The 21,426-nt window shown below is 44.9% G+C and overlaps 1 protein-coding gene across 3 annotated transcripts in view; it reads left to right on the top strand.

Annotated features, from left to right (window-relative positions):
• Positions 1-5,723: 5,723 nt before the first annotated feature.
• ZNF90 (zinc finger protein 90) overlaps positions 5,724-21,426 on the top strand; it is a 47,556-nt gene continuing 31,853 nt past the window's right edge. For 2 of the 3 annotated variants that reach the window (XR_001711980.4, XR_010153777.1), the window contains exon 1: positions 5,725-5,898. Coding sequence is in view for 1 of the 3 variants with exons in the window: in XM_009435128.5 (XP_009433403.2) it covers positions 5,896-5,898 (3 nt within the window). In the remaining 2 variants the exon portion in view is untranslated. Of the gene's footprint in view, positions 5,899-21,426 lie in introns of all 3 variants that reach the window. The other variant, XM_009435128.5, reaches the window with a different exon arrangement.

The raw sequence follows: 21,426 nt of genomic DNA on the forward strand, positions 1-21,426 counted from the left end.
TGCTGACTATAATAACGAGTTTGGAGAGGAACATAAATGATCTGATGGAGCTGAAAAACACAGCACGAGAACTTCATGAAGCATACAAAAGTATCAGTAGCTGAACTGACCAAGCAGAAGAAAGAATATCAGTATTTGAAGACCACCTTGTCAAAATAAGGCATGCAGACAAGATTAAAGAAGAAAGAATAAAAAGGAACAAAGAAAGCCTCTGACAAATATGGTGTTCTGTGAGGGAAACACATGAGGGTAGAAGAAAAGACACCTACACAATACCCTTAAGGGTAAACAAGCTTTATCCCACATAAATGGCAATGCAGATACAAGTAAATTTTTTTTTTTCTTTTTTTTTTTTTTGAGACGGAGTCTCGCTCTGTCACCTAGGCTGGAGTGCAGTGGCGCGATCTCGGCTCACTGCAAGCTCCACCTCCCGGGTTCACGCCATTCTCCTGCCTCAGCCTCCCGAGTAGCTGGGACTACAGGCGCCCGCCACCATGCCCGGCTAATTTTTTGTATTTTTAGTAGAGACGGGGTTTCACCGTGGTCTCGATCTCCTGACCTCCTGATCCGACCGCCTTGGCCTCCCAAAGTGCTGGGATTACAAGCGTGAGCCACCGCGCCCGGCCAAGTAAATTGATATAAGAAAATTGCAATGGAAAGGGGAGAAGGAAAAAGATATATATATATACACACACACACACACATAAATATATATATGTATACACACATATAAATATATATATACATACACACATAAATATATATACATATATATACACTCACCAGACTATGGAGGATTCATCGCCACACCGGAATGCAACAACCTGGGCTCCAGAGTCAGCCACCCATCCATGCAAGGACAAGGAGAGGTCTCCTTAAGCTTTAGTGCGTTCTGGGGCTCTAGGTCATTTTGTAACAAGTTGTTTGGCATGAGGCACAGTGGAGGGCCCTTGAGACTGGGCTCAAGGAACACAAAAAGTTAACTTGTTTTTGCAATTGGCTATTGTTTTTCAATAACTAACATAAAGGAATAGATTGAAATCGAGATTTCTCTGAAACAACTCTAGATGTTGAACCAAGGGGCTCGCAGAACCTATTCTCAGGCTTGGTGACCATCGTTTGTGTCCACATTCAATTCAATTCAAATTTAACTTTTTCTCCACCTTTGGCCTCAATTGGATACTCAATTGTGGGAAAATACCCTTACAGATACATAGGGAAGGCATAGTCGATATAGATTACAGATACAGGGTAAGCACAGGAGAATTAAAAGCACAATTAATAAAAACCACACCCAGCATGGCTTTCCAAGGAGAGTCATATTGTGAGAATTGCCAGGGATATACACACCACATTTAGCATGCAATACGGCACAAACCCCTCCTTGGGCTGCGGTAAGCATATCTAATGCCATTTGATTTTGCAACACAACAGCACTCAGCTGAGCAAATTTATCTGGTAACAACATAAGTCTAGTGCTAATATCATTAAGAGCTTTTTCTACACATAACCTTAATATTTTAATTTGTTGCTGAAGCAGGATTGTACCAGTGGCAGGGGAGAATACTGTGATAGGGTACTGCCACCAGGGAGGCCAGGGAGGCTGGCACATTCATAACCAGTGATGTTTGTAAGTATCTAAATTACTTGGGAGAGGAATATTAACCCGGATGGTGAATGGAATTAATGGCTATCCCCAAGTTCATCTCCCTGTCCAATGTGGGGACAGGTATCACCACTCATAGGATCTGCATACCCAGAGGGCTCCCCCAGGGGACAGCAATGGAGCTACTGTAATCACAGTGTACTCATGTATTATTAAAGTAGGAAAGAGATTGTGGTTCACTGGGGGCAATGTTGATTTGGAGTATGTGTTGACAATTGTCTGGAGAAACCCCAGAGTAATATTAGAGGAACCTTTTAAGGCCTCCAGACCAAGCGGGGGCTATAGGGAATCCAGGCACCAGCACAGCTGGTTTCCAAAATATACCATTCCAGGAATATTGGGCAGGATACCAAGGCTTTTGATGAAAGGAGAATGTGGAGTTCACCTTTTGTCTGACTTGGGCAAAGATAGATTGCTTAGTGTGGTCAAAGGAAGTACAGGTTGGACTACAAGTGTTGTTGTGACCCCGTTGGTAACTACATAGCCATTCAGAAATGTTGTCAGGACGGTTCTCCAAGGTAGCCCATTCCTGGCGGCCTTTGGCAACTCGACGTATAGAAAACATTGTCTGTGATTGGCTTCTACTGCAGCGGTGGCTGCCCAGTTCATGAATTTATTCTTGGCCTCAGACACAAAGACACAGGTGCTGACCATTAGTAGATAGATTATTCCCTGTAATAACAAAAAATGATAGGAACATCATATTGTTTTTCATCTTTAGGAAATTGTACTATGCCTTCATTTTCTGTTTTCACAGCTACAAGGTCACCAGACTTAGGGGTGGGATCTGATGGATGCTGTACCCATATATTGGCTCCAGGATTTAAGCTACATGAACCAGTGGATCTGAATCCCCGAGTTCTGTATGTAGCCTCTGTTGGGACAGAGATTTCCTCAGGGGTTAATTGTTGACAAGGTACCACTAATAATTGAGCAACCCACATTTGTGGTTTTATAGCAAAAGAATCTGGAGTGGTATTGTATAAAACAACCTTTAACTCTCCCCAGTAATCACCATCAATTATACCACCAAACACTATAACGCCTCTCATTGCAAGGCTTGAACACATTGTAATCCATTCATCCACATTCAAATTTGCATTTATGGTGGAAATTTTGGCCTGTCGATCTTCCTGCTGATTAAATAGTCTGTCAAGAAAAGCAGAGATGCATGAGCATCATCATGGAAAACAGATCCGGGAGTGGTGGCCCAAGCCTGTACTTCTACCAATTTGGGAGGCTGAGGTGGGTTGTTCACGAGGTCAGGAGATTGAGACCACCCTGGTGAACACAGTGAAACCCTGCCTCTACTAGAGAAGTACAAAAATTAGCTGGGCGTGGCGGTGCATGCCTGTAATCCCAGCTACTCGGGAGGCTGAGGCAGGAGAATCACTTGAACCTGGGAGGCAGAGGTTGCAGTGAGCTGAGACTCAGCCACTGCACTCAAGCCTGGTGACCCGAGACTGAGCCACTGTACTCCAGCCTGGTGACAGAGCTAGACTCCGTGTCAAAAAAAATAAATTAATTAATACAGGAAAACAATGATAATGGTAGTGTGTACCAGAATTCATGTATCTTCCCAGTATTGTTTTCCCCATACCTCTTTATTCCCAATTAACCATTTGTTTTGTTGTCATTGGGGCATCCAGGTAGTAAAACCATTTGCTACTGAGCAAGAGTTGGTATACAAGTGACAAATCCTTCTTCCTTCCTTTCGAAGAGCTCAGAGGATGCCTACTAGTTCAGTTAACTGGCTGCTCCCACCCCTTTCTTCATCAGAAATGGTTATGTTTTTCGGTTGTTTGTTTTTGAGATGGAGTCTCAGTCTGTCACATAGGCTGGAGTGCAGTGGTGAGACCTCAGCTCATTGCAACCTCTGCCTCCTGGGATTCCAGTGATTCTCCTGCCTCAGCCCCCTGAGTAGCTGGGATTATAGATGCATGCCACCACACCTGGCTAGTTTTTGTATTTTTAGTAGAGATGGGGTTTCATCATGTTGGCCAGCCTGGTCTCAAACTTCTGACCTCGTGATCCGCACATCTCGGCCTCCTGTGGATTTGGAGGGAACTCGTGACCTAAATCATAACAGGAAATTTAGGCCTCATAAAGACATCATGGTTAAAGCAGAGGTGTTTTGTTTCCAGTAAAGTCCAATAGCAAGCTAACAATTGTGCACAGGTGAGGAGAGCTCTCATGAAGCTTTGGCGCAGTCTGGGACCCTAGCTCTTTTGTAATGAGTTGTTTGGCACGAGGCTTAGTCATGAGGACCCTTCGCGACTGGGCTGAAGAAACACAAAAAGGTCACTTGTTTTTGGGATTGTCTGTTGTTTTTCAATAATGAATGTATAGGAATAGATTGAAATACAGATTTCTCTGAAACAGCGCTGGATGAACGCCTCTAGGGGCTCACACAACCTGTTCCCGGACTTGGTGACCATTGTTTGTGTCCACGTTCAATTAGCACAAATTCAATATTTAACTTTGACTCCACACCAGACTATGGAGGATTCACCACCAGACCGGAAAGCAACAGGATGGGCTCCAGAGTGGGCCACCCATCGGTGCACAGACCAGGAGAGGTATAATGACGCTTCAGCGCGGTCTGGGAACCTAGCTCTTTTTGTAACGAGTTGTTCGGCATGAGGCCTAGTCACCAGGGCCCTTCATGACTGGTCTCAAGGAACACAGAAAGGTCAACTTGTTTTTGTGTTTGTCTATTGTTTTTCTTTTTCTTTCTTTCTTTCTTTTTTTTTTTTTGAGACGGAGTCTCGCTCTGTCGCCCAGGCTGGAGTGCAGTGGCGCGATCTCGGCTCACTTCAAGTTCCGCCTCCCAGGTTCACACCATTCTCCTGCCTCAGCTTCCCGACTAGCTGGGACTACAGGCGCCCGCCACCAGGCCTGGCTAATTTTTTGTATTTCTAGTAGAGACGGGGTTTCAGCGTGTTAGCCAGCATGGTCTTAATCTCCTGACCTCGTGACCCGCCCGCCTCGGCCTCGCAAAGTGCTGAGATTACAGGCGTGAGCCACCGCGCCCGGCCTTGTCTATTGTTTTTCAATAACGAATGTATAGGAACAGATTGAATAGATTGACATAGAGATTTCTCTAAAATAGCACTGGATGAACGCCTCAAGGGGCTCACACAACCTCTTCCAGGACTTGGTGACCATTGTTTGTGTCCACGTTCAATTGAGTTCAAATTAAATATTTAACTTTTCCTCCACAAATTCCCCTGTCTTGATGAATTGGTTTTGTCTGGGCAAAGGGCAAGGTAAACTCCTTGGGCGGTTACACAACCTCCACCTCCTAGGTTCAAGCGATTCTCCTGCCTCAGGCTTCGGTGTAGCTGGGACTACAGGTGTGCACCAGCACGCCCAGGTAAGGTTTTGTATTTTTAGTAGAAATGGGGTTTCACCGTGTTGGCCAGGGTGGTCTTGAACTCCTGACCTCAAGTGATTCGCCCTCTTTGGCTTCCCAAAGTGCTGGAATTACAGGCGTGAGCCACCGCGCCTGGCCCTAAATGATTTCTTTCTGTCTCCTATAACAGTTTGAAATTACTTAAAAGTTGTTTCAAATTGAAAAAATAAAAAGAATGTAGATAAAAATAAAATATAAAAAGTTTAAAAAATTACATTAGATTACAAAATATATATGATGTATATGTAAGTCTCGAGAGGTCAAAAATGACAAATTTGATTTACTTACAAGGTTTTATTAAAATTAGCTTTCGTATTGATAATACACTATTACCAAAGTAAAAGTTTTCTCTTGAACAAAAATTTTTTGTATTATTAATATGACAGCCAAATACTTCTGTTCACCTTTTGAATACATTCAAAAAGAGAAAGAGTAAAAAAGAATTTTCCCATGCTCTCTGGTGGGCCTGGCTCAGCTCAGGGAGGAAGCCCTGCCTGAAAAGGCTGCAGCTGAGGCTGTGACTCTTTCTTCACTCAGCCCAGCATGTGATCACATCTTCTGTCACTCAGGGACTGAGGAGGCGGGGCCTTAAGCATTATCCAATCAGGGACGCTGGGCTGGAAACCGTCCAATCATGCAGGCAGCTGGAGCGAAGAGGAAGGCTTTCGGGTTTGGCGCGGCCATTTGTCTCTTGCTGCAGCTGGTGCTCCAAATCTGGTCTTAGCTGCTCCGTGTCTTCTTCTCCAGCCTCTGTGGCCCTGTGACCTGCAGGTATTGGGAGATCCACAGCTGAGGGACCCCCAGAAGCCTAGAAATGGTGAGAGTGCCTTTCCAGCATTCCGAGAGAGGGGAGGGACTGGTTGGAACCGATGGGAAGTGGCTGTGGCGGGACTTAGGCCTCCCCGCAGTCAGCTCCACAATCTGCGACCGACTTCTCCTTGCCCAGTTCGGCCTCAGTCCCCTTCAGCCATAAGATGGCAACAGCGCCGACAGCCGGGCCCCGCGGCGTCCTGTCTCTTCCCTGCCCTGGCCTGGAGCCCTCTCTGGGCAGCTCTGCACCCACAGCGCTGCGTCTCTCCCAGATTGTGCAGGGACCACCGGAGGGTCCTCAGGGGAGAATCCTGACTCGGGGTGCAGGTTCATGAATGGGAAGAGCTTTGGTCCGTGGGGCTGACAGTTTCTCTTTTCTCCTATTAAAAATTTATGGGGCCGGTCGCTTTGGTTCATGCCTGTAATCCCAGCATTTTGGGAGGTCGAGGCGAGCGGATCACTTGAGGTAAAGGGTTGTTAGTACAACTTAGTTCTTCTTCAAAGACGCAACTTCCTGGTCATAAGTTGGAAAAGTTGTAAATCACCCCTACCCCTTCTTCTCCCTTCTCCTTTTCTCACAAATCGCGCATTACCCGATTTGGAAAAAGTTTGAGTGTAAGCCAACCGGGATCAGCTTAGACTGTGCGGTCTGACCCCAGCCAATGGGGGGGAAAACACAAAAACAGAACTGCATTAGGGCTAATAACCCCTTCCCGGCCAGGCGCGGTGGCTCCTGCCTGTAATTTCAGCACTTTGGGAGGCCGAGGCGGGCGGATCACGTGGTCAAATTTCTAGACCAGCCTATCCAACGTGGTGAAACCTCCTCTCTACTAAAAATACAAAAATTAGCCTGGAGTGGTGCCAAGCGCCTGTAATCCCAGCAACTTGGGAGGCTGAGGCCCGAGAATTGTTTGAACTCGGGAGGCAGAGGTTGCAGTGAGCTGAGATCCCTCCATCGCGCTCCAGCCTGCGCGACAGAGGGAGAGTCCTCAAAAAAAAAAAAAGTAAGCATCTTAAAATTTCCTTCCTTTATGTAAACGCTGTGTTTTAGTAACTTCACTGTATTTTCCAACACTTAGTTTCAAAAACCCAGTGAATAACTCTGGCATGGAAGTTAAAGCTTGAACCTAGTGATTCTGAGCTAAGGCTAATATTAAGCCTGCAAAAGGAGGTTTTTTTTGTTATTTTTTTTTTTGAGACAGAGCTTGGCCAGGCAGATGCAGTTAAGATTAAGATGAAAGGAAACTGGATGGGTCTTACTGACAATGATGTTATTGTTCTGAGGCACTTGTTCGACTTTGTAAAATAAAAACGTTAGATTTATGGAAAAAAAATGAATTCCAAAAACGTATTGCAACAGGAGGAAGTACCAACAAATATAACGTCTTTATGGCTTGCAAAAACGTAGGCAGAAAAGGGCTTTCTTCCCTAGGGAGGAGCAAAGAAGTTTAGAAAGGAGGTGGGAGGGAAATGGCAAATGGAGGGTGCAAAAGTCAGATTTTATATCAGAGAATGTCTTACTCTGAAATCAGCATGTTCTTAGGAGGGATGTAGAATGTGGTTGTATGTTGACTCAGACTGAGGGTAGCTCAAAGTTCAGGAGCTTGAGGGAGGCGTATAAACTTAAGTAAAGTTTGATTGAGAAATATTTTGTTTTAGGCCAGGCGCGGTGGCTCACGCCTGTAATCTCATCTGCTCGGCCACCCTGTCCTGGCCCTGAAGCGATGTAAGCAAGAAGCTGCCCTGCTGGAACTGCTCCTTCGGGAGACTGCTGATTTTGGCATTCTTTTTCCTTTCATCGTATTTCCTCTTTTTTTTTTTTTTTTGAGATGAAGTTTCTCTGTTATTGCCCAGGCTGGAGTGCAATGGCACAATCTCGGCTCACTGCAACCTCCGCCTCCCGGGTTCAAGCGATTCTCCTGCCTCAGCCTCCCGAGTAGCTGGGATTACAGGCATGCACCACCACACCTGGCTAATTTTGTATTTTTAGTAGAGACAGAGTTTCTCCATGTTGAGGCTGCAAGAATTGCAGGTCAGCAAGAATTGCTGCCCAGGGGCAGCACATAATGGGACTAGTACCACCGTCCTGATGGTGTGCTGTTGATGAGCACGATGCAATTCTTCACCAGGGTCTTGGTACGGACTAGCTCGTTATTAGATGTATTGTAGACAACATGGATGATCCTTGTTTTACCAGTACAACACTCTGAGCCACAGGAGAAATTCCCCCGTCCAGCCTCAGGGCACCGTATTTCTTCTTACCTCCCCACAAACGGACTGTGTGGATGCGGCGGGGGCCAATCTTGGTGTTGGCAGCCGGGCGCCCCAACTCATCCTTCTGCTTCTTGTGGTAGGGCTTTCTCTTGCCCCTGGACTTGCAGCGCTTGTGCCAGTTGTCCCAAGAGATGCCCATCTCTCAGCGCTGGCTGGAAAGAGTTCTCTTTTCTTTGATCTATGCATTTCTTCCATTTGGCTTTTCCTGGGCCACATCTTATTCATTAAACCGGTAAACATCACTACAGTGTTTTTCCTGAGTTCTGTGAGTAGCTCTAGCAAATTATTTGGGTGTCCCCAATTTTCAAACAATAGGTGAGAAGCATAGATGGGCCATGGGGTTTGTGACTGGCATCTGCAGTGAGGACAATGTTGTGGGACTGAGCACTGAAACGGGGTCTGTGCCAGACCCCGACTCTGGGTGGTGTCAGATTTCAAATGTTAGACAATGAGTTGTTGTTGGAGAGTTGTTTGACGTTCAGCAAACTCTGCAGATTTGGTGCCAGCAAAAGATATCACGGAGGCCTGGCCTGGAATAAAACTCTGGGTGTTTGGGAATAGGAGGCTCTCCTGTACACAGGCTGTCACACTGCCCATTGTCCTGTGATTCCAGATCTTCTCCCAGGGTGACAGAGGACTGAAAACTTAGAGGAAAAGAGCTCTGATGACAGACACCCCCCTTTTCTTGCAAGCGCCACAATAGGATTCCCACCTACTCACAAACACACACTAGACATAGACGTGCCCATACTCCTCCCAGGACTAGGCACCACCTTCAGGAACTTCATTATGCCATTTTTTTTTCTTTTTCTGAGACAGAGTCTTGCTCTTTTGCCCAGGCTGGAGTGCAGTGGTGCCATCTCAGCTCACTTCAACCTCTGCCTCCCAGGTTCCAACGATTCTTCTGCCTCAGCCTCCCAAGTGGCTGGGATTACAAGTGAGTGCCACCACACCCAGCTAATTTTTGTATTTTTAGTGGAGACTTGGTTTCACCATGTTGGCCATGCTGGTCTCAAAATCCTGACCTCATGATCCACCCACCTTGCCCTCCCAAAGTGCCGGGATTACAGGCATAAGCCATCGCACCCAGCCAGCATTTTTGATCCTAGTGTTTCTTGCCAAGAACCCACAAGTGTCTACAAGTCTCCTGGCATATCCCCACCCCCAGACACTGAATCTGCAGCAGCAACCTATTTTCTCCATCAACCTAAAGGTCTGGACCTCCTGTTTATAATCTCATCTGCCTGCATGCATACAGAAATAAATCAGAGTGTGGCCCCACCTGGGCCACTATCTGTAGCGAAAATCAGTCCGTTCATCTACATTGCAGTCTTTCCCACACAGGGATTTGTTTTTTTTCTTTCTTTCTTTCTTTTTTTTTTTTGAGATGGCGTCTCGCTCTGTCATCCAGGCTGGAGTGCAGTGGCGAGATCTCGGCTCACTGCAAGGTCTGCCTCCCAGGTTCACACTATTCTCCTGCCTCAGCCTGCTGAGTAGCTGGGACTACAGGCAGTAGAGACGGGGTTTCACCATGTTAGCTAGGAGGGTCTCGATCTCCTGACCTCGTGATCCGCCCGCCTCGGCCTCGGCCTCCTAAAGTGCTGGGATTACAGGCGTGAGCCACCGCGCCTGGCCTGTTTTTTTTTCTTGTAGCTTTTATTTTTGGTTTAGGGTACACATATGGGTTTGTTATACAGCTAAAATTATGTCATGGGGGTTTGGTGTGCAGATTTTATCACTGAGATACTACGTATAGCACCAAACATGTCTGTTTTCAGATCCTCATGGTCCTCCCACTCTCCACCCTCTACTAGGTCTCAGTGTCTGTTATTCTCCTGTTGTGTTCATGTGTTCTTATTATTTAGCTCTTACTTATAAATAATAACATGCATTTGGTTTTCTGTTTCTGCATTTGTGGGGAAAAGAGAGATCAGACTGTTACTGTGTCTATGTAGAAAGAAGTAGACACAAGAGACTCCATTTTGTTCTGTACTAAGAAAAATTCTTCTGCCTTGAGATACTGTTAATCTGTAACCCTACCCGCTACCCTGTGCTTGCAGGAACATGTGCTGTGTCCACTCAAGGTTTAATGGATTTAGGGCTATGCAGGATGTGCTTTGTTAAACAAATGCTTGAAGGCAGCATGCTTGTTAAAAGTCATCACCACTCCCTAATCTCAAGTGCCCAGGGACACAAAACACTGCGGAAGGCCGCAGGGACCTCTGCCTAGGAAAGCCAGGTATTGTCCAAGGTTTTTCCCCATGTGATAGTCTGAAATATGACCTCATGGCAAGGGAAAGACCTGACCATCCCCCAGCCCGACACCTGTAAAGGGTCTGTGCTGAGGAGGATTAGTAAAAGAGGAAGGCCTCTTTGCAGTTGAGACAAGAGGAAGGCATCTGTCTCCTGCTCATCCCTGGGCAATGGAATGTCTCAGTGTAAAACCTGATTGTATATTCCATCTACTGAGATAGGAGAAAACCCCCTTAATGCTGGAGGTGAGACGTGCTGGTGGCAATACTGCTCTTTAATGCACCAGATATGTTTATGTATGTGCACATCAAAGCACAGCACATTTTCTAACCTTGTTTATGACACTGAGACATTTGTTCACGTTTTCCTGCTGACCCTCCCCCCACTATTACCCTAGTGTCCTGCCACATCTCCCTCTCTGAGATGGTAGTGATAATGATCAGTAAATACCTAGGGAACTCAGAGACTGGTGCCGGCGCGGGTCCTCCGTCTGCTGAGCTCTTGTCCCCTGGGCCCACTTTTCTTTCTCTATACTTTGTTTCTGTGTCTCTTTCTTTTCTCAGTCTCTAGTCCCACCCGACGAGAAATACCCACAGGTGTGGAGGGGCAGGCCACCCCTTTAGCATTAGTTTTCTTTTTTTTGTTGTTTTTTGTTTTGTTTTTTGAGATGAAGTTTTGCTCTTGTTGCCCAGGCTGCAGTGTAATGTTGCCATCTCGGCTCATTGCAACCTTTGACTCCTGGGTTCTAGCGATTCTCCTGCCTCAGCCTCCCAAGTAGCTAGTATTATAGGCGTGCACCACCACGTTTGGCTAATTTTGTATTTTTAGTAGCAACGGGGTTTCTCCATGTTGGTCAGGATGGTCTTAAGCTCCCGACCTCAGGTGATTATCCCACTTCAGCCTCCCGAAGTGCTGGGATTACAGGCCTGAGCCACCATGCCCAGGCTCTGCATTCGTTTTCTAAGAATAATGATCTCCAGCATCATCGATGTTATTGCAAAGGACATAATCATTTCTTTTAATGGCCACAGAGTATTCATGATGTTTATGTATCATATTTTGTTTTTACTAAATCTTTTATTTTTGGAGACAGGGTCTTACTTATTGTTCAGGCTAGAGTGCCGTGGCATGATACTGACATACATTAGCCTGAACCTTTCAGGCTCAAGCAATTCTCTCCTACCTCATCCTCACAAGTAGCTGGGACTACACATTTGCGTTACCACCCCTGGCCAATTTTTCTTTTTGTATTTTTTGTGGAGACAGGATTTTGCCATGTTGCTTAGGCTGGTCCCAAACTTCTAAACTCAGGCAATCCAACTGCCTTGGCCTCCCAAAATGCTGGGAGGACGGGCATGAGCCACCACATTTGACCATACCATATTTTCTTTTTCTTTTTTTTTTTGAGACGGAGTCTCCCAGGCTGGAGTGCAGTGGTGCCATCTTGGCTCACTGCAAACTCCACCTCCCAGGTTCAAGCAATTCTCCTGCCTCAGCCTTCTGTGTAGCTGGGACTACAGGTGCTGGCCACCACGCATGGCTAATTTTTTTTGTATTTTTAGTAGAGACGGGGTTTCACCATATTGGTCAGGCTGGTCTCGAACTCCTGACCTCTGGTGATCCGCCCGGGTCAGCCTCCCAAAGTGTTGGGATTACAGGCATGAGCCACTGCGCCAGGCTGACCATACCATATTTTCTTTATCCAGTCTACCATTGATAGGCATTTAGAGCCTGTCCATGTCTTTGCTATTGTGAATAGTGCTGCAATGAACATGCATGTGGGTATGTCTTTATGATATAATAATTTATATTTCTTTGGCTATATACCCAGTTGTGGGGCTCCTGGGTCAAATGATGATTCTATTTTTAGTTCTGTGAGGAATCGCCACACTGCTTTTTACAGTTTTTGAACTAATTTACACTCCCATCAGAAGAGTATAAGCATTCCCTTTTCTCTGCAACCTTGCCAGCATCTGTTATTTTTTGACTTTTTAAAAACAGCCATTCTGACTGGTGTGAGGTGGTGTCTCATTGTGATTTTTCTTTTAATTTCTCTAATGATTAGCAATGACCACTTTTTTTTCATATGCTAGTTAGCCTCATATATGTCTTCTTTTGAAAAGCATCTGTTCATATATTTTGCCTAATTTTTAATGAGGTTGTTCGGTTTTTTCTTGTAAGCTTGTAGGTTGTCTGTTTACTCTGTTGATAGTTTCCTTTCTGTTAGGAAGCTCTTAAGTTCAAATGGGTCCCATTGGTCAATTTTTGCTTTTGTTGCAGTAGCTTTTGGTAGCTTCCTCATGAAGTCTTTCCCAGTTTCTATGTCTAGAATGGTTATTTCCTAGGTTATCAAGGCTGGGTTTCTTATAATTTTAAGTTTTTCATTTAATTTTTTAATTTATCTTCAGTTGATTTTTGTAAATCAAAATGAAATGAAACGGTCCAGTTTCTGTCTTCTACATAGTGTTAGGTATTTATTCCAGCACCATTTATGAAACAATTCTTCCCACATTCCTCTTGACAGCTTTGTCAGAAATCTGATGGCGGTAGGAGGGTGGCATTATTTCTGGCCTCTCTGTTCTGTTGCATTGGTCTTTTTTTTTTTCTTCTTTTTTTTTTTAGACGGAGTCTCGCTCTGTGGCCGAGACTGGAGTGCAGTGGCCCGATCTCGGCTCACTGCAAGCTCCGCCTCCCGGGTTCACGCCATTCTCCTGCCTCAGCCTCCCGAATAGCTGGGACTACAGGTGCCTACCACCGCGCCCGGCTAATTTTTTTGTATTTTTAGTAGAGATGGGGTTTCACCGGGTTAGCCAGGATGGTCTCGATCTCCTGACCTCGTGATCCGCCCGCCTCGGCCTACCAAAGTGCTGGGATTACAGGCGTGAGCCCCCGCGCCCGGCCAGTTGCATTGGTCTTATGCATTAATTAGTTTCATATAATATCTTTCTCTCTTCTGGTTTTTCCCTCATAAACCTTCTTTCAAGTGCATACATTGTACAAATTTCAGATGTCCAAGAGTTCAAAACTCTTTAAAAACTTCCAAAAATGTTTTTGCTATTCCCTCTTTTTGTAAGGAATTTAGATTATATGTAGATATTTTTCTTTGTTTTATTGAAATATATGTAAATCATATTAACAGCTAAATAAACCTTTGTCATTTTTTCTGACTCCAGATTATCTTTGTCTAGTACTTCAGATTTATTACTTTGTTTTTGCTTCCAAAATGTTTATTTTTTTTCATTTTTAGTCCTTTAGACAGATTTGTTTAGATAAAAGCTCATTTTAATAGCATACAGAAGCTTAGCACAAAGAGAATTAAATTTAGCAATACAGAATGATAAAGACTAAAAGATACTAAATTTCTTTGTCAGAAACCTGATGATCCAAGGTAATTATCCAATATTTGCAGGCTGAAGCACTTGTACTGCAAAAGCAAGAACAGTTCAGTGCATAAACTGAACAGTGCAGTCTGTAGTTGTACGTTGCTTTCTATTACTTCATAACAATTAGTATAGTTATGTGTAATGTTTGCAGACTACCTGCATTCATATAAATTAAACAGTATTTTCTTTTTTTTTGAGACAGAGTCTCACTCTTGCCCAGGCTGGAGTTCAGTGGCGTAATCTCAGCTCACTGCAACCGCTGCCTCCCGGGTTGAAGTGATTCTCCTGCCTCAGCCTCCCGAATAGCTGGGATTACAGGTGTGCCCAACCATGCCTGTCTAAATTATTGTATTTATAGTAGGGATGGTGTGTTATCATGTTCACCAGCTTAATCTTGAACCCTTGACCTCAGGTGATCCACCCGCCTCAGCCTCCTAAAGTGCTGGGATTACAGGGGTGAGCCATAAACAGTATTTTCTACAATAGTATGAGTACAAAGCTGCATTACTTACTTTGAATTAATCACTTAAATGGTTATTTTAATATCATTATTTACACTTCTGAAATATAAAATGTTTTAACTGAAGTATAGTTTTAATTTTTAAAACTATAATTTTAAACTATACACATACTATATACATACTATATACATTATGACTAGTTCATTAAAATGATTTATACTTACTTATGTCTAATATCCAAATAAAATTTATACCAAATTGTTACATTAAGTAGATATTAGTGTGACATGTTTATTACTTTATTCAATAGGGATTATTATGAGTAAACACAATTTTAATATCTTTTATTTCACTAAATTGGTATGCTGCTATTACAGGACAAATAAAGACAGGTGACGTGGCCACCCAAAAACTATAATGGTTCTTCAGTTTGCTATGTTGCAAGTTCTAATATGTTCCACTATATGAACACAGTCAGATTCTATTTCTTCATCAAAAAGTGTTGTTGGAAGTTGTCAGTTGTATTTCAATATAGAACCTCCATTCAATGGCTAGGAGATGAGGGAACAGCAGAGACTGAAAAGAAACTTTATAAAATTCTTCTTAAGATCTGCCTCCTTCATAATGCTCATTTCTCATGCTGAGAGTAGCTGTGCACTTTGGGTGTTTAGAGAGAGATTTCTTTTAGGGGAATATTTTCTGACTGACATGATCAATCTTATATCTAATCTGAGCTTTTTCTTAGATTATTTTAACTTTTTTCTCAAAATAATCTTGCTCAGATGGAGATAATGTTTTTCTCTCCAATGCTTTGGGTGTCTGTTTCAGAAGATCTATTTGTATCACATGGTTTCTGAATAAGCTGGGCTGTCACAGTGAGAGCTTTTGGAGTCATCTCTATCTGGACTCATGCTGGAAAGTCAGCAGTATTTTTTCCTTGTCACCATTATAAGTAGAAAGGAGTTGAAACACTGCTCCCATTTCCATTACTGTGAAGGTGAAATTTTACCCAGGAGGCCTGCAGGCTCTCCTCCTGCAGCTCAGGCTTCACTCTCTGATGTGACACTGGAGTGCTGCTGTGGCAAATTGGGTTCACACAAAAGGTGAGCTGTGCTCTGGGCTGTGCCTCAGTGGCAGATGGTAGAGGTAAATACAGGACACTAGCTTTCATGCGCGTCCATGTGAAGAGACCACCAAACAGGCTTTGTGTGAGCAATAAAGCTTTTGATCACCTGGGTGCAGGTGGGCTGAGTCCGAAAAGAGAGTCAGCAAAGGGAGATAAGTGTGGGGCTGTTTTATAGGATTTCGGTAGGTAAAGGAAATTAAAGTCAAAGGGGGTTTGTTCTCTGGCGGGCAGGAATGGGGGTCGCAAGGTGCTCAGTGGGGGTGCTTTTTGAGCCAGGATGAGCCAGGAAAAGGACTTTCACAAAGTAATGTCAACAGTTAAGGCAAGGACCGGCCATTTACACTTCCTTTGTGGTGGAATGTCATCAGTTAAGGTGGGGCAGGGCATATTCACTTCTTTTGTGATTCTTCAGTTACTTCAGGCCATCTGGGCATATACGTGCAGGTCACAGGGGATGCGATGGCTTGGCTTGGGCTCAGAGGCCTGACATTCCTGCCTTCTTATATTAATAAGAAAAATAAAACAAAATAGTGTTGAAGTGTTGGGGCGGCAAAAATTTTTGGGGGGTGGTATGGAGAGAGAATGGGCGATGTTTCTCAGGGCTGCTTCAAGCGGGATTGGGGCAGTGTGGGAACCTAGAGTGGGAGAGATTAAGCTGAAGGGAGGTCTTGTGGTAAGGGGTGATATTGTGGGGATGTTAGAAGAAACATTTGTCCTATAGAAAGATTGGTGATGGCCTGGATACGGTTTTGGATCAATTGAGAAACTAAACAGAAGATACAAGGTTCAAATAAAAGAAGGAGAAAAATGGGTATTAAAGGACTAAGAATTGGGAGGACCCAAGACATCCAATTAGAGAGTGCCCAAGGGGGTTCAGCGTAATTACTTGCTTGGTTGGCAAGTTTTTGGGCTCTATCCTTGAGTTTTTTTATGTTGTCATACACCAGGCCAGATTGATTTAGGTAAAAACAACACTCTTCATTTAAGAATATGCAGAGTCCTCCTTTTTCAGCAGTGAGTAAGTCAAGGCCTTGGCGGTTCTGGAGGACAACTGCAGCTAAAGAGTCAACTTGGGCCTGGAGGACTGATAAAGTTTGTGACATGTCTGTGATGCTAGCAGAGAAGTCATTACACAGGCTACAGAAGGTCGTGACAGAGGTTGAAATGCCTGCTATTCCAGTACCAAGAGCAATAGTGGAGGCAGAAAGTCCTAAACGGACCATCAAGGGAATTAGTGGAATAACTCTTTTTTGTCATGTTGGTGTCATGAGGGGAACAGGGAGCTCTTCGGTCCTATTTGCAAATTGAATTTTGGGGGTAAGGAAGACTAGTGTACATGTGCCTGTCCAATTAGCAGGTAGACACATGTAGGTAGAGGATCCACAGAGGAAGAAGAGACCTTGTGTGAGGCAAAACTGGAGATGTAAAGTAAAAAGATGAGAAGGAGTGCTGAAAGGGGTGTCTTGTACCCAGACTCCTAGGGATCCAGCTAGGGCGGCAGCTGTCAGAGGTTGTAATGGGGACTGATGGGGTAACTGCGTAGAGGGGGAGTTTCGATTTTCATGGTGTATGAGAAAACATTGAGTATCTATGAGCAACCTTTCACTGTTATTTTCGGGGCTGGGTATAAGTAAACGAGAAGAGGGCCTGGGAGGAGAGTCTGACGAGCAAGGGGAAGGTAGCCAAGGATGGAGTGAAATACAGGGCAAGTGTCTTCCTAAGCAATAATTGCTGCAAAGTTTTTTAAGTTTGCCTGTATTGATAGAGGGCTTGTCTGTAATATGCAGCTGGAAGCCTCCAGTTGTTTCAGTGATGTGTGTAGTTGGGCTTCGGAGATGAAGAGTAAAGGCACATCGAGAAGGTGAAAGATTACCTAGGGGAATTCCAGTGGGTCTTTGCGGAGAGATACATAAAGGAGTGGCCACTGGAATAGTAATTTGTGTTGTGAGAGGTCCAAATGGGGGGAAGTAGAGTTAATATAAGGAGAAAGGTTTTTTAAATAAGTGCGAAGGAGGGCGGCAACTTGCTGATGTCAAATGTCTGAGGAAGTCTTGCTGGACCTGTCCAGAAAGTAAATGAGTTCTTCAGGAGGGTAAAGTTGAGGGCTGTTAAAGGAAGTTCGGAGGTGTAGGGAGACAGGGGATGTTGCCCAGTCTGTCTGTAAGGTGGGGACAGCTGTGTAGGCACTGGAAGAAAGGGAAATGCAAAGCCAGCAGTTGTTCGCCAAGGAGGGATTAGAAGCGGCTAGGAGAGAATGGGTAAGGTTGATACTGTGGTGGAGATAGCTGGGGAGAGGTAGAGGGTGACATAAGAATGGGAATGAGAATAAGAGTGAGTATAAAAGTAAAGAATAGAACTTCATCAGGGTTGGAAGTATTGGAGGGTGCCCTGCCAGCAAAGATCATCTATCCACTCTAAGAGGGAGTTAAGAGTGGCGGTTTGGGGATAGCACCAAGAGATATCAGCTGTGATGGCTTGAAGAAACAGTGTAAACTGGCAGTGTAAACAAGAGTAGGGCATTTATAAGTAGTTGAGAATGGAGAATAGGAGTATGACCGGACAGAAGATAGTAGGGATGACTAGTTTTTGGGGCTTGGCCTAAGTGGTGGGGGTGACTTCATAAAGCCCTGTTGCAAAAAGTAGGGTAAGGATGAACAGACCTAATAGAATGAAGGGATGTATTAGGCTCATAAGGGTTATTACTGTTCTTCAGAAATACGAGTGAGTTTAAGGGAAGTGGGGGAGAGTACTTAAGTGGGGGAGAGTACTTGTGACTTCTAGGAGGAAGAGGAGGGATTAGGCTGGCTGTCCGATGGACACAGCTTTATTCTGGAATGGTGAACCCAGTGGGGAGGATCCTGCAGGCGGACGGCAGTCGGGGACTATAGATGACTAAGTAGGGTCCCGTCCATCGAGGTTGTAGAGTTTGAGGGGTCAGATTCTTAACAAGAACTGATCATCCAGCTAGGTTGTCTTCATATGGCTGGCGATCTGGAGTAGGTAAGAGAAGATTAGCAGCCTGGCGAATTTCCTGTCTAGCCTGCTGGAGTACTGGAAGATAGTCGCCTAGAGGGCTGGTGTCTGGGATGAGGCTAGGGCCAAGCAAGAAAGTGCGTCCATATAAAAGTTCAAATGGACTGTACCCTGTAGCATCTCGAGGACAGGCTCTGATTCTGAGAAGAGCAAGAGGTAAAAGTACTGTCCAATCCTTTTTAAGTTGGAGGCTGAGCTTGGTGAGGTGTGGCTTTAAAAGACCATTAGTCTGTTCTACCTTTCCTGAAGATTGAGGACGGTAAGGGGTATGAAGTTTCCACTGAATACCAAGAGCCTGAGAAACTGCTTGGGTGATTTGGCTAGTAAAGGCTGGTCCGTTATCAGACTGTATAGAGGTGGGAAGGCCAAACCGAGGAATTATGTCTGACAGAAGGGAAGAAATGACCGCGGTGGCCTTCTCAGACCCTGTGGGGAAGGCCTCTACCCATCCAGTGAAAGTGTCTACCCAGACTAAGATATTTTAGTTTTCTGACTCGAGGCATGTGAGTAAAGTCAATTTGCCAGTCCTGGGCAGGGGCAAATCCCCGAGTTTGATGTGTAGGGAAGGGAGGAGGCCTGAACAATCCCTGAGGGGTAGTAGAATAGCAGATGGAACACTGAGAAGTGATCTCCTTCAGGATAGATTTCCATCATGGAAAGGAAATGAGAGGTTCTAAGAGACGGGCTAGTGGCTTGTAACCTACATGGAAGAGGTTATGAAATGATGACAGAATAGAATGGGGCTGTGAGGCTGGAAGAAGATATTTTCCTTGGGCTAAGAACCATTTGCCTTGTGTGGGAAGAGATTGATAGGTGGAAGTTTCTGTGGGGGAGTAGGTGGGAGTGACTGAAGCGAAGGAGAAAAACTGGCTGTGAGGGACAGAAGTTGGAGAGCTAGCTGCTTGTCTAGCCACCTTATCAGCATAAGCATTGCCTAGAGCAATGGGATCTGATGCCTTTTGATGCCCCTTGCAGTGAATGACCCCAGCTTCTTTTGGAAATAAAGCGGCTTTGAGCAGAGTTTTTATTAAAGAGGCATTAATGATGGAGGACCCTTTTGTAGTGAGGAAACCTCTTTCAGCCCATATGACTGCATGGTGCTGCAGAATATGAAAGGCATATTTAGAATCAGTATAGATATTGATGCGTAGTCCTTTTGCAAGAGTGAGGGCTTGAGTTAAGGTAACTAGTTCGGCTTGCTGAGAGGTAGTCAGAGCGGTAGCCTCAATGATAGATGTGGAAGATACTATAGCATAGCCTGCCTTTGCTGGTGAGTGGTGATTAGGCCTGGTGGAACTGCCATCAATAAACCAAGTGTGATCAGGGTGAGAAACAGGGAAGAAGGAAATTTGGGGAAATGTGAATGTCAGGTGGATCAGAGAGATGCAGTCATGAGGGTCAGGTGTGGTATCCGGAATAATGTGGGAGGCCGCATTTAAGTCCAGGCCAGGAACAATGGTAATTGTGGGAGACTCAACAAAGGGTGAGTATAGCAGAAGGAGCCGGGGAGCAGAAAGTATATGTGTCAGGTGTGAGGAAGAAAATAGATTTTGGAAATTATGAGAGCTGTAGAGAGTGAGTTGAGCATAGTTTGTGATTTTGAGGGCCTCTACAAGTATTAGGGCAGCAGCAGCGGCTGCACGGAGACATGATGGCCAGCCTAAAACAGTAAGGTCAAGTTGTTTGGACAAAAAGGCTACAGGATGCGATCCTGGTCCTTGTGTAAGAATTCAGACTGCACAGCCCTGCACTTCGGCTGTGTGTAATGAAAAGGGTTGGGATGAGTCAGGGAGAGCTAGAATAGGGGCAGTCTCTAAAGCTGTCTTCAAGGAATGGAAAGAGGAGTGGGGAAAGGATTTAGGATCTATGGGGTCAGCTAGGTTTCCTTTTGTGAGTTTATATAATTGTTTTGTTAGGTTGGCAAAACCAGGTATCCAAAGGTGAAAGTATCCAACCATGCCGAGGAAGGAAAGGAGTTGTTTTGTAGAAGGGGTTGGGGTTTGAGAGATTAGTCGGATACGATCGGCAGGGGGAGCATGTGTGTTCTTATGAAGAATTATGCCGAGGTAGGTAACGGATGGAGAAGAAATTTGAGCTTTGGAGGGGGATACCCGATGTCCTTTGGAGAATAAACACTGAAGGAGCAGAAGTGTGTCTTGTTGAGAAGATTCAAAGGGGGGGCTACAAAGAAGAAGGTCATCAATATATTGAATAAGGTGAGAAGCGGAGGGGTGGAAGGAAAGTAGATCATGAGAAAGAGCTTGGCTGAAGTAATGAGGGCTGTCCCTGAAACCCTGCGGCAGCACAGCCCAGGTAAGCTGCTGGGATTGATGGGTGTCAGGGTCAGTCCAGGTGAAAGCAAAGAGAGGCTGGGACAAGGGGTGCAGGGGAATAGTGAAAAAAGCATCTTTAAGATCAAGCATGGAATAGTGAGTTGTGGAGGAAGGTATTGAGGACAAAAGAGTGTACGGGTTGGGCACCACAGGGTGGACAGGCAAAACAATTTGGTTGATAAGACTCAGATCCTGAACTAATCTGTAAGACTTATCCGGTTTTTGGACAGGTAAAATGGGGGAATTGTAAGGAGAGTTTATAGGTTTTAGAAGCCCATGCTGTAGCAGGTGAGTGCTAACAGGCTTTAATCCTTTTAAAGCATGCTGTGGGATGGAATATTGGTGTTGAGCAGGGTAAGGGTGATTAGGTTTTAATGGGATGGTAATGGGCATGTGATCGGTTGCCAGGGAAGGAGTAGAGATGTCCCATACTTGTGGGTTAAGGTGGGGGGATATGAGAGGAAGACGCGAAGGAGGCTTTGGGTTGGGGAGAAGGGCGGCAATGAGATGTGGCTGTAGTCCAGGAATAGTCAGGGAAGCAGATAATTTGGTTAAAATATCTTGGCCCAATAAGGGAACTGGGCAGGTGGGGATAACTAAAAAAGAGTGCATAAAAGAGTGTTGTCCAAGTTGGCACCAGAGTTGGGGAGTTTTCAGGGGTTTTGAAGCTTG

This window comes from Pan troglodytes, chromosome 20 (genome assembly GCF_028858775.2).
Source record: "Pan troglodytes isolate AG18354 chromosome 20, NHGRI_mPanTro3-v2.0_pri, whole genome shotgun sequence".
NCBI lineage: Eukaryota > Metazoa > Chordata > Mammalia > Primates > Hominidae > Pan > Pan troglodytes.